Consider the following 12,074-nt stretch of genomic DNA (forward strand, 5'->3'; position numbering starts at 1 on the left):
CTCCCCAGGACTTCTGGACGCTGCCCGTTGACTTGGCTGCCGCCGGTTCCTGTCCCAACTGCCGCTCTTCCTGATAGAATATCTCGGAGCAAGGCACTGGACAGAACGAGGAAACACCTGTTTCCAACAAGAAACGAGGTAGGGGGGAAGCCCCCACCAGGCTTCCAATGGCCTCTCATTGAGCTTGCTCTCCAGAGCCTCTTAAAAGCGCGCCCAGAAAGCCAGCGGAGATCATTTTTCAAGAAGATCGCTTTCTATTTCTTACTACCCCCCTCCTTTTCCTAAGCCTAAGCTGTAACGTCTCTTCCTTTAAAAAAATAAAAATTCATCTTTCCTCTGAGGGGTTTCCCACTCCTCTCAGACCCCGTAAGGCCCTCGCCTTGGAATCTGCAAGGACCACCACCCCCAACACCAAATTTTGCAACTGCATTGGCTTCCAGGTTTTTCACTTCCTCGGTACCCCGCCAACCTATACAGGTAGGAATTAGGACTTGGGGGCCGTGGAACAAAGAAACCAGGGAGTCCCTGTCCCGGGTCAGATGCCCCTTCCGCAGCCTCCGACCAACTGGGGAACAAGAGGAGATCAGGAGCATGTGAACCCCCCAACTCCGGTCTCATGGCACTTTCCAAAGGCTAGCATAGCAGCCCGAGGACGCGTGGGAGGTGGGGACAGCCCCCGGGCAGCAGACAGACAGACCCCCACGGAACAGGCCTTGAGTGGCCGTGCGCGCCAGCGGCCTCCACGCACTGGGCTCTGTTATTTCATCAGCAGTTTCAGAAGAACCTGCCAAAAGCAGTTATGCCTCACTGCAATGTGTAGCTTTTTCCTGCCATTTTTTCATAATAAAAGAGGGAGTGAAGCTCGCTCGCTCTCTCCCTCCACCCCCCCTCTCCCAAAAAGAGCCAAATGGATGCAAGAAAAAAAAAAAAAAAAGAACCCACACACCAATCTCCGAGGGGATGCCAATGAGGTGTGGCTTGTATTTAAATATCCAATATGTCAATGTAAGGGGAGTGGGTATGTATATAAAGTGCCGTTTGCATCTGATAGCTGGACGAAGCCAGCTATGAGAGGCCGGGGGAGATGGATGCGGAGGGGAAGAGGCACTTTGACTGAGAGCAAGGTCAGGAGCGCGCTGCCCCGCGCTCCCCGCCGCTGAGAAGTTCCTTGGACGCGAACAGACGTCGACTGCAGCTCGGCAGAGCGCGGAGCAAGCGAGCTAGCGAGGGAGCGCCGCCGAACCGCCCGCGCCCGCTGCGGGGAGAGGCAGTTCGCGCCCCGTGGCCCCGGCTCGGCCCGCGCGCGCCCAGCACAACCAGCGCCGCGATCGGCCCAGCCATGGCAGAGGTGGGGGGCGTCTTCGCCTCCTTGGACTGGGATCTACACGGCTTCTCCTCATCTCTGGGGAACGTGCCCTTAGCTGACTCCCCAGGTTTCCTGAACGAGCGCCTGGGCCAAATCGAGGGGAAGCTGCAGCGTGGCTCACCCACAGACTTCGCCCACCTGAAGGGGATCCTGCGGCGCCGCCAGCTCTACTGCCGCACCGGCTTCCACCTGGAGATCTTCCCCAACGGCACGGTGCACGGCACCCGCCACGACCACAGCCGCTTCGGTGAGGACGCGGTCGGGGAAACGGGAGGCGGGCGGACGGCGCCCTGGGGAGCCCACAGCTCTGGGCTCCGGCGTAGGGCCCGCAGACCGCCCCCGGGCTTGGTGTCGTCCGGGCCAGTCGAGGCTAGACACGACGGCGCGGGCGTGGGCCTCTCGACATCAGGGGGCCCTGCACCCTCGGACACTCTCAGGTGGGGGCGGGGGCGCCTTGCGGTGGGGCCTCTCCTTTCGCCGCTCCACAGTATCTCCCCGGGGAGCAAGGGGGTAGTTCTGGGAGCTGGACTCTAAGCCTTGAATGAAAGCAGGTGGAGCTGAGACAGGGGTGGGAGCTCTCGCCTAGGAGGCCGGGACCGTGACTGCAGCGCGGGCCGAGCCTCGAAGGCAGCAGGGCTGTGGCAGCTGATTTCCTGGAACAGGATCCTGCATGGGCCGTGGGCATGTGAGGCGGTCGGCCGGCACATAAATCGCTTTTGGCCCGTAGGTACCCGGCAGCTGTGGCCTCCGCCTGCCTCGGGGTCGCTCTGTCCAGGGTAGGAGCCAATCCAGGCATCCTGGCACGAATTGGGAATCTAGGAAAACCTCGCGGTGTCCACCGTGTAAGGGCACAAGTCCTGGGGCAGCTTTTGCCGGAAACTACCTCTGGACTCCTTGCCTCAGTGAGGAAACCGTCCTGGGCCCACTCCCAGTCCCAGAAACAGTTGTCTCTTGGGCCCAAAGCAGGAAACGTTCAACCTCCATCCAGGATTGTCTCTGTCTGCCTGCCACTATACAGACTGTTCAACACAGCTGCCTGTCTCACATATAGAACTAATTACACAATTAATATAAGCCTTGATCTGGGACAAAGATCATTAGGTTTCTAAGCAAATGTGTTCACTCCTCGGTAATTTGCCATTTTTATTTTCAATTTCCAATTCTATACTAAGACATCATGAGGGGTTCTGTGACAGCTACCTTTGCCCCTCCGCATCCTCCAATGTCCTCTGCTTCCTCCCAAGGACCCTATAATCCAAGAAGGACACCTTTTCCCCAAGCCAGTAAGATGTTCTGCCTACACTCAAACATGACACCCTTCCCTTCTTTTTCCCACCCTCCTTCTTGCCAACATCTGCCCCAACCCCCCAAACCTCTCCATCCTCCTATTCTCCATGCCTTGCTAGAGCTGCATCTGGAGTGCACAGCAAAAAGGGGAACATAGGGGCCAGTTGCTGGGTAAGGCCAAGCCTAGCAAACAACTTAGGGGCAGGGTTGGTCTTCCTTGCTGGGAACAGGCAGAAACCCTAATAAGGTCTATGGCATCTTGGAAAAATGCACTCAAACATAGCTAGAGTACAGTGGGTTGGAAGGGGTAATGGAGGGGTGCAGGTGTCTGTATAAACTTGCAGCAGGTCCTCAAAAGGGTGATAAGGTGGAGTGGGAGGAGAGGGAGTGTTAACTTGGCTCCTTTCCCTTTCATTGCTTGTGATTTTGCAGTCCCCTTTTGTTCCTCTTCTTAAAGAATGGGACTCCCACCCCGGCCTCAGAGGCTTCCTGAACTGGCATAAAGATACCGGGGTAACTCATTGCCGATATGTAACAAAAAAATAAGGTCATGAAATGATGGAGGAATGTGGGGTGGGGGCAGCGAAAGTGGAGAAATTATGAGCACACCTCCCAGCAGCTCCAAATATTTTTCTGATTTTGTGCCTAAGCTGAGCCCAGTAACCTACAAGGTCAACATAAATCAGTAATAGGCTCTTGAGATAAGTGGTGTTTAATTACCTCCCTAAAGACACATCTTGATTTCTTTTCATTTCCCAGGTCTGCTAAGGATGTTAAGTTTAAGGAGAAACCAAAGGAAATAAGATTGGCAGGAGGAAGGGACATTTTCACTGCTGCTTAACTGACTGCTTCATTTTTGGTTTTGCCTTTAAAAAAGAAAACAACACTGGCTAAGAGCACCTCTGCATCACCTTTTCCCCTTCCTCCTTCCCTGACTTCCTGTCACTTTCCTGCACTTCCTGTAAAGAAAATGATAACTGGCCAAAGCTCTATCTTTGTAACCTTCCCTGCCAACTTTAAAACACATACTCTTTCTCAGTTTAGCTTTTGGCACAGAAAGAGGTGGTGTTCGAGTTTGCTAACTCTTTCCTCCCTCCACATTTGAGTTAATCAGCCAGGGTATTCAATAAATTGAAACTCTAACATTCCATAAGTGCTTTAGCAGTCAACATTCCAGCAGGGTAAAGTAGGCCAGACTTAAGATATAAAATATTATAGATTTCTGCTAGGGGGGAAGAGGTAGTCTCCAAAAGCCATGTGAAGTAAATAGCTATTTGTTGTAATTGGAGAGCAGGGCCCCCAAGGATTACCCTGGAATCCATGTGTTCAGAACAAGTCAGGCTAAGCCCAAGAGCAGTCCCGACTCCAAATAATAACCTGTTGGCACAGCATATGCTCTCCGCTCTCCATCTGCAATCAGTAGCCAGGAGTATTTCAATCACCGCCTGGCTGGTAGCATTTATATGAAGTTCACAAGGATACTGACATTCCGAGGGGCACCTGTGGACTGGCAGAGCAGAGCTTGGGAGCCAAACTGAAGGAGAGTCCTCCCACCAGGTGGGATGGAGTGGGCTCATACGGCTGCTTTGGTTCTTGAGTGATCTGGTTCTCGTTTGGCAAGATGCCAAAGCAGCACTGTCTCGTCCCCAAAGGTCTGACAGGATGGCTGAAGGATTCAGGCAAGTTATGGAACTAGATTAAATGACACATTAGACAGTCATCTAGCTAGGTTCTGAAGCAGTGGGGCCCAGAACAGATCAGTTTTGACTGAGGGCCTGGGGAGAGAGGTATAAGAAGAGTCTGGAAATTGTCAAGAAAAGGGCAGAGCCTGATGTGGGCAGGTCAAGACGAGGCAGAGTAGAGAGAGGTCCTGGGCCTTGAAGGGGTAAGAGTACTGAGGACAAACTTTGTCTACTTAATACTTCACCTCAACACTTTGCTGTTAACACCCCTGTCCAGCTGTAGCTGGGAAAATATGAAAATGGCTTATTTTCTCTCCCCCTTCATGCTGGCTGGGATTCAGGAGAAGGTTTAGGAATATCTCTTCCATCATCATGTGCCACTGGGTTCCCACAGTTTGAAACCAGCTAATAGGAAAGTTGGCAAGGGAAAATGATGCCCAAAGACAGCTGGGCAGGGATAATTCCAGCTGTTGGAGACCCCTGTTACTGGACACAACCCAAGTGACTTCCTGTATGATCTGTCCTTTGGCATCAGGGTTAACAGAGAGTTGGAGAAAAACTGTGGTGATTCAAATGGCCACACCTCTTGGGTTTCATGATTTGTTCTCACACTATGCCTTGGGCAGTGAGATCACAAGCTGCTCTCTGCTACTTAATGAGCTCAGGGTTGTCAGAGACATGATATACTTACAGAATGAGGGAACTCAGTCTTGAAGCTCAGGAGTAACCTGCCTGAGCAAAGCAAAGAACTAAAGGCTCCCACATGTTAGTGTCCCTCAGAGTTTAGGACCCAGAACTGAATCATGACCTGGTTTCTAGTTTCCTTTCCATACTGGGCACTCTCCTTTGAACATGCTCTGTTTTTCCATTTTCTTCTCTAAGCACAGGAGAACTAAACACACCATTCTCAGTGTGGTCTAACCATGGCAGAGCAGAGTGGTTCAATCCTCCCTCCCTTTTGCTAGTTACCAGACCTGTATCAGTGAGGCCTTAGATCACACTAGCTTTTTTTCTATTTTTTCCACTAGCTTTCTAATTTTTAATTTTATATGACCAATTGTACATTAGCTTTTTAATAATCCTGCTAATCACCCATCATACTGAGTTTGCCTTGTTCAATTAAGTCTCTTAGCCATTGTTGTGTTTTACTAAGCTACATTTCCCCATTGCAGAGATGGGTAGACTTGTATGTAATTAAAGTGCACAGGAACACGAAATAACAATACACATTTTCAAGAAAATATACATGGTTGCCTGAAGTGGAGGGGCAGATGGGAGCAGGGTATGAAGAGAAAAAGAAAGAAAGAAATAGATAATTATAAAGCCCTTGCACAGACCAACTATGTTAATAGGACATGAACTAAGTAGTACAGCTAACTCAGCTGTCTGCACTTGAGGCTCACCCTCCCCCAACCAAACCCCAAACACAAAACACTTTGGGAAATTTGGGGGACCAAAGTGCAGGACTTCACATTGATTCTAATTAAGCATAGTTGGCTGGAGCCAGTCCATTTTTCCGTCCTCTTGAAATCTCTTTGGATATTGATTGTGTCATCCCTCTCAGCTGTATGTCTTCTAGAACTAGGATAAGCAGTCCTCATATGTTCTCTTACAAGTCATTTATTGAAATATCAAACGGAGCAGAACCAAATGCAAAACCTTGTGCAATGCAGCTGAAGATTTGGTTGCATTAAATCAGTGTCTGATTAACCCCTACTTGGCACTGGGTATTTTCTCTTCCCCTCCTACCATCTTGTCTCAATCTCATTTCCCGAGACTCCTTTCTTTGTACTGTAAAATTTAATAGCAACCAGACTGAGAATAAAACTTGGAGGATTTCAGTATGAGAGGCCAAAGGCCAAACCCTGAGTATTCTATAGAATTGCAGCAGAAGAACCTTACATCCTTCCAATAGATCTGGGTGGGTTGTGGAAGCACATGCCCCCAAAGCTGCCATACCTGAACAGCAGCCCACCAGCTTGTGTCACTGGGGTTCCTCAGGAGACTTCCCAGTAGAGTTTTAACCTGATTTTAAAATTAGCCGCTTAAAATTCTTGATCTTGGAAAATCAGCTCTACTCCCTACATAGATTACATAGAATATTATTACCCTTAAGAATTGCATTTTTAATAAATAAATAAATAAATAAATAAATAAATAATTGCATTTTTGGGCCAGGCACAGTGGTGCATGCCTGTAATCCCAACACTTTGGGAGGCCAAGGTGTGCAGATTGCTTGAGCCCAGGAGTTTGAGACCAGCCTTAGCAACATGGTGAAACCTCATCTCTAGAAAAAATAAATAATTAGCTGGGTGTGGTGATGCGTGCATGTAGTCCCAGCTACTAAGGAGGCTGAAGTGGGATGACCACCTGAGCCTGGGGAGGTTGAGGCTGCAGTGAGCCATGATCACACCACTGCACTCCAACCTGGGTGCCAAAGTGAGATCCTGTCTCAAAAAACAAACAAACAAAGAAACAGAATTGCAATTTTGGATAAGAAAGCCAGATATGAGCTCATTTCATACCTTGGATGACTTAAACAAGTTTTTGGTCTGTATGTTGAGAAACGTGATTAGAGGCAGGAATATCAAAGAGGAGTCTAGTTGACTATTATGTCTGTATCTAGATAATAGACGTACTGTCTTGGGACAAAATTGTAGTCTTCAGTATCACCAGGATTTCAGTTCTGGGTCCTTTTTCCCACTTAGGACTACTGCTGGGTAAATGAAAGCATTTTCAAATCTTCACCTCTAATGTTGTCAGCTAGGAGGACATTTCTGAATTTCTTCTCTTTGGCCTTAAAGTTACATCTCAAATCAGTATTGAGTCCAATACCACCTGCCAACTCTTTGCTGTGGATAAACTTAAAATTCTCAAAAGAGAATGATAGGCTTGTCAGCTTGGGGCTGTACTAGCTGAGAATGATTTTTAGGAGAAAGCTCTCATGTGGCCAAGTTTTGCCTCCTGCCATAAGCAGGGGGAAAAAACAGTGAGTGGCCTGTGTGACCTTTGTTAGAGTCAGCTACAGGCAGTTGACAGCCTCATGTGGCTTTAAGGACATTGGGGCTGACAGGGCACAAAACAAGTTCAGCCTAGAGGACAGCAAGGTAATGCTGTGTGCTCTAAGGAAGAGGGAGGTTATGGGGAAAGATACAGAAACCTGTCCTCATTCTTGCATTTAGAAAACTGACTTCCCATTTCTTGAATTTGACAGCAATAACACTTTGCAATTACGGAGCTTTTGTAGCCAAAGCCTTCTCATGGTCTCTTCCTCGTAATATGCCGAAGAGTGTTGAGTAGGAGCAGAGATGGTGTCCCCCATTTTACATATGGAAAAACTGAGGCCCAAAGAGACTAAGTACCTTCTCTGAGGTTCCATTCTTGCCGCAAAAGATGGTTTCATCAGGCACTTTATCAAAGGCACACAGGGCTGGCCTCCAGTTGGGGACAAATGACTGGTAGCTCATGTCACCTGAACAGCTTTCTCTTAGTTTGATGCTGGTAACGGGAATAGTATTCACTTTTTGCCTTAGGAATCCTGGAGTTTATCAGCCTGGCTGTGGGGCTGATCAGCATCCGGGGAGTGGACTCTGGCCTGTACCTAGGAATGAATGAGCGAGGAGAACTCTATGGGTCGGTAAGTTTAAGGTTTTTTTGTTTTTTTGTTTGTTTGTTTGTTTGTTTGTTTTTTGGTCAGAGGTTATTACAACCAGTGTTTGGACAATGTAAAGCAAAAGTATAAAAATATTTATCTGGGGACCAGGCGCGGTGGCTCACGCCTGTAATCCCAGCACTTTGGGAGGCTGAGGTGGGCAGATCACAAGGTGAGGAGTTCAAGACCAGCCTGGCCAACATGGTGAAACTCCATCTCTACTAAAAATACAAAAAAAATTTAGCCGGGCGTGGTGGCATGCACCTGTAATCCCAGCTACTCAGGAGGCTGAGGCAGGAGAATCGCTTGAACCTGGGAGGCAGAGGTTGCAGTGAGCCGAGATTGCGCCACTGCACTCCAGCCTGGGCAACAGAGTTAGACTCCATCTCAAAAAAAAAAAAAGAAATTTATCTAGCACTTGAAAGCACTTTTTTAGCTGTAAAGGAGTAGTGTCTTCTAGTTACTTCTTGGCTGCTCAGGGTCTTGCTACATAACACCTTCACTCATTTGGCCCCCACCAAAACAAGCTTTTTTTTTTTTTTTTTTTTTTTGACTTTGAGATGGAGTCTCACTCTGTTGCCCAGGCTGGAGTGCAGTGGCACAACCTCAGCTCACTGCAACCTCTGCCTCCCCTGTTCAAGTGATTCTCTTGCCTCAGCCTCCCGAGTAGCTGGGACTACAGGCATGCACCACCATGCCAGGCTAATTTTTTGTATTTTTTAGTAAAGACTGGGTTTCACCATGTTGGCCAGGCTGGTCTCAAACTCCTGACCTCAAGTGATCCACCCGCCTTGGCCTCCCAAAGTGCTGGGATTACAGGCATGGCCACTGCACCCGGCCCCAAAACATAAGCTTTTCTCTGATACATGTGCTTTTGCCTTTTTCATTAGAAGGCCAGCTAGTCTGATGATAACAGTAACCTGTGCTGGTTTGGCAGTAGATGGTCAGGGTTTGGGGCATTAACCCTCCAGAGGAGTACATCTGAATTTGAATGTGTACCCAGAGGACTAGCAGACTAGCAGGCACAAAAATAGGCAGTGGAAGAGCTGGCTTTCAAATTGAGGATTCTGAGGTTAACAACACAGTCCCTGATTTCCAGATTGCTTCAGCTGAGTCCCAAAGGCCAAATGAAACAAACAAATGAAGAATGAGGGTTCCAGGGTCTGGTGACAGCCTTAAGCCCTCAGCTAGGACTAGGCTAGCGGCAGTGCATTTTCTCTATTCTGGAAGCTAGCCTAGCACTGAGGAATGGTGAGTGATTTACTGACCTTAACCCTTCCAGGGGATCCCAACTCCTGGCTCTGGCTTTTGAGTCACATAGCATACTTTCTGGCTGCCTGCACCCCATGAAATCAGAACACATTTTTCCATGACACCTAAGAGATAGGCCTGTCCCCAGCACTCAGTATCGGCAACTCCAGCAAGTAGTATGGCGGTTGGATCAAGTGTGAGAAGGGACAGAGGCAAGAGACCCAGGAACTGCCAGCCTGAAGTAGCCAGATTGGAAGAGCTTTTCAAGGAGATCTTTTCTGAGCTTTCAAACTGACAGGCCTGAGACACTTCATTAGGAGAGATCACAGCTCACCTCCCATGGAGCTTTATATAGATCCGAGGCCTTTGCCTGTTAGTTGACATGGTTGACTGTAATCTCAATGAATTTGAACATCATTAGCTCTAAGTAGGGAGTAAGCTCAGTGGGTGCCAGCAGGGCATTGGGAGGCCATAGCAGCAATTCTCAGGCTCAAAGAGCCAGGTGATGCCATCTCCTCCAATCTCCTCCCTTCAGGAAAGATTTCAACTAAAACATTTTTGTGTAACTCATGAAAGAGAATGAAGGAGATACAGACAAGAATGTTTTGTACCATTTGGAAGAAAGATACCTCCAGTAACACAGAGAGATAGGACTGGAATTTTCTAACATCAGTGTGCTATTGCTATTTCAGGGTTTCTCTACTAGCAAGCTGGGATAGGAGAAATAGTCATATAATGGGTTCTGCTTTATTTTCTCACCCTCACAGAAGAAACTCACACGTGAATGTGTTTTCCGGGAACAGTTTGAAGAAAACTGGTACAATACCTATGCTTCAACCTTGTACAAACATTCGGACTCGGAGAGACAGTATTACGTGGCCCTGAACAAAGATGGCTCACCCCGGGAGGGATACAGGACTAAACGACACCAGAAATTCACTCACTTTTTACCCAGGCCTGTAGATCCTTCTAAGTTGCCCTCCATGTCCAGAGACCTCTTTCACTATAGGTAATGAACCTCTGGTGTGCCCTCTGTGACCCATGTACTCTGGGGCCACGGTTGTCTCTGCAAGCACTATATTCATAGCTTTTCAATCCTTCCTTCCTATCATTTTAGATAACAGAAAAGCACTTACTGTTGAACTCAACCCAGCTGTTGCCTTGTTGTTCAAAGTGTATATCAAGGTTGGGTTATTTTGGGGAGGGATGGGGGGCTGGGCTCGAGGGAATCTTGTACATACTTTTTTCTTTACTCATGTTCCTTCCCCTAAGGTAGCATAACAAAGAATGGGAGCCCCTGCTAAGGGCCAGGGGTGTCTTACCCCACAATTTACTCAAATACCTTGACAATGGGTATAAATGAAAGGCCAAGGAATCTGCCGCAGATGCTACCTACAGAGCTTTGGAAAAGTCTCATTAAGAAAATCCTTGGGGCTACAGCCTTGCTGCAAGCCTTCCCTGCAATGACTCTGCAGATTTCTCATCTGTCCTGACATGCAGTTTTCCTGTCATTGGAAGTGGGAGATGGGGTAGGTTGTAAGAAAATGATATTAAAATGTAAGCCTGGATACTGTGCATAAGGACAAACTATTTATAAAATGTATATGCTATTTATTTTATATATTTATTTATTTCAAAATAATTTTATTTTTAATGAGAGATGTGATGGCTGGATTTTCATCAGAAAGAATAAGGTCCTACTGAAACAGGATAAAATGAGTTATTAAAGGCTTTTACTGGCAATAAAATTTGTCTTTATATTGTAAGATTCTGTCTAATTCTATTGATTTGTACATTTAGTAGGGTTAGAAGGTTGGCCAGCTTCTTTCTCTCCAACTCATTAGAATTTTCTGATATTGGCATCACACTGCCTATGCTAGATGACTCCATCAGCCAATATGTTAGCATTATCTAGAGGCCTTATGTGAAGTCCTAGTGGTCCTTTCCAGTTCTATGACTTTAAACATACAGGTGAATCAAAGCTTCAGGAAGGCCTAGACCAACAGCTATTACTGAAGCTCCCATTTGTCTTAGGACTGTGCATAGAGAAACTCTCCTTTGGGACTTGGTTAGGGTCCAAAGCCCTAAGGTCAAAACACTAATTGGGGGCTTCTTACTTCAGATACGAAGATGAAGGGATTCAAAATAAACACAAATTGGCTGGTGCAGTGGCTCACACCTGTAATCCCAGCACTTTGGGAGGCCAAGGCGGGTGGATCACTTGAGGCCAGGAGTTCAAGAACAGCCTGACCAACATGGTGAAACCCCGTCTCTACTAAAAATACAAAAATTAGCCAGGCATGGTGGCAGGTGCCTGTAACCCCAGCTACTCAGGAGGCTGAGGTAGGAGAATCGCTTGAATCCAGGAGGCAGAGGTTGCAGTGAGCCGAGATCACGCCACTGCACTCCAGCCTGGGTGACAGAGCAAGATTCTAATTCCAAAAAATAAAAAATAAAATAAATAAATAAACACAAATCAACAGAGAGACTGATTTTTTTGAACCAGTCAACTTCCATTCTGGAGATTTCCCCCTTCTCTTTACCCCCACCCTCACCTCCTGCCAGTGCTTCTCCTAGGGAATTTGGGAGGCTGTAAACACACTCATCTACAGCAGTAGTGCTTAGCGTACTGTATGTGGTCTCTTGACCATCAGCATCACCTGGAAACTTGTTAGAGATGCAAATTATCAGAAATTCTGGAGGCAAGGTCCGGCAGTTTACATGTTAACAAGCCTTGCAGGGGTATTCTTGTGCATACTAAAGTTTGGGAATTACCGCCCTAAAGGAATTTTTTTAAATTATTTTTGCATCTGAATGGTTTATAAATAAAGTTTTA

At 47.4% G+C, this 12,074-nt stretch overlaps 1 protein-coding gene across 1 annotated transcript; it reads left to right on the plus strand.

Moving 5' to 3' along the window:
• The first annotated feature begins 1,052 nt into the window (after positions 1 to 1,052).
• Positions 1,053 to 11,004, plus strand: FGF16 (fibroblast growth factor 16). The gene is made up of 3 exons (XM_002831832.3): positions 1,053 to 1,613; positions 7,869 to 7,972; positions 10,006 to 11,004. The coding sequence occupies exons 1-3, from the start codon at positions 1,340 to 1,342 to the stop codon at positions 10,249 to 10,251; spliced, it is 624 nt and encodes a 207-aa protein (XP_002831878.1). The 5' UTR covers positions 1,053 to 1,339; the 3' UTR covers positions 10,252 to 11,004.
• The last annotated feature ends 1,070 nt before the right edge of the window (positions 11,005 to 12,074 follow it).

This window comes from Pongo abelii, chromosome X, assembly GCF_028885655.2.
Source record: "Pongo abelii isolate AG06213 chromosome X, NHGRI_mPonAbe1-v2.0_pri, whole genome shotgun sequence".
NCBI lineage: Eukaryota > Metazoa > Chordata > Mammalia > Primates > Hominidae > Pongo > Pongo abelii.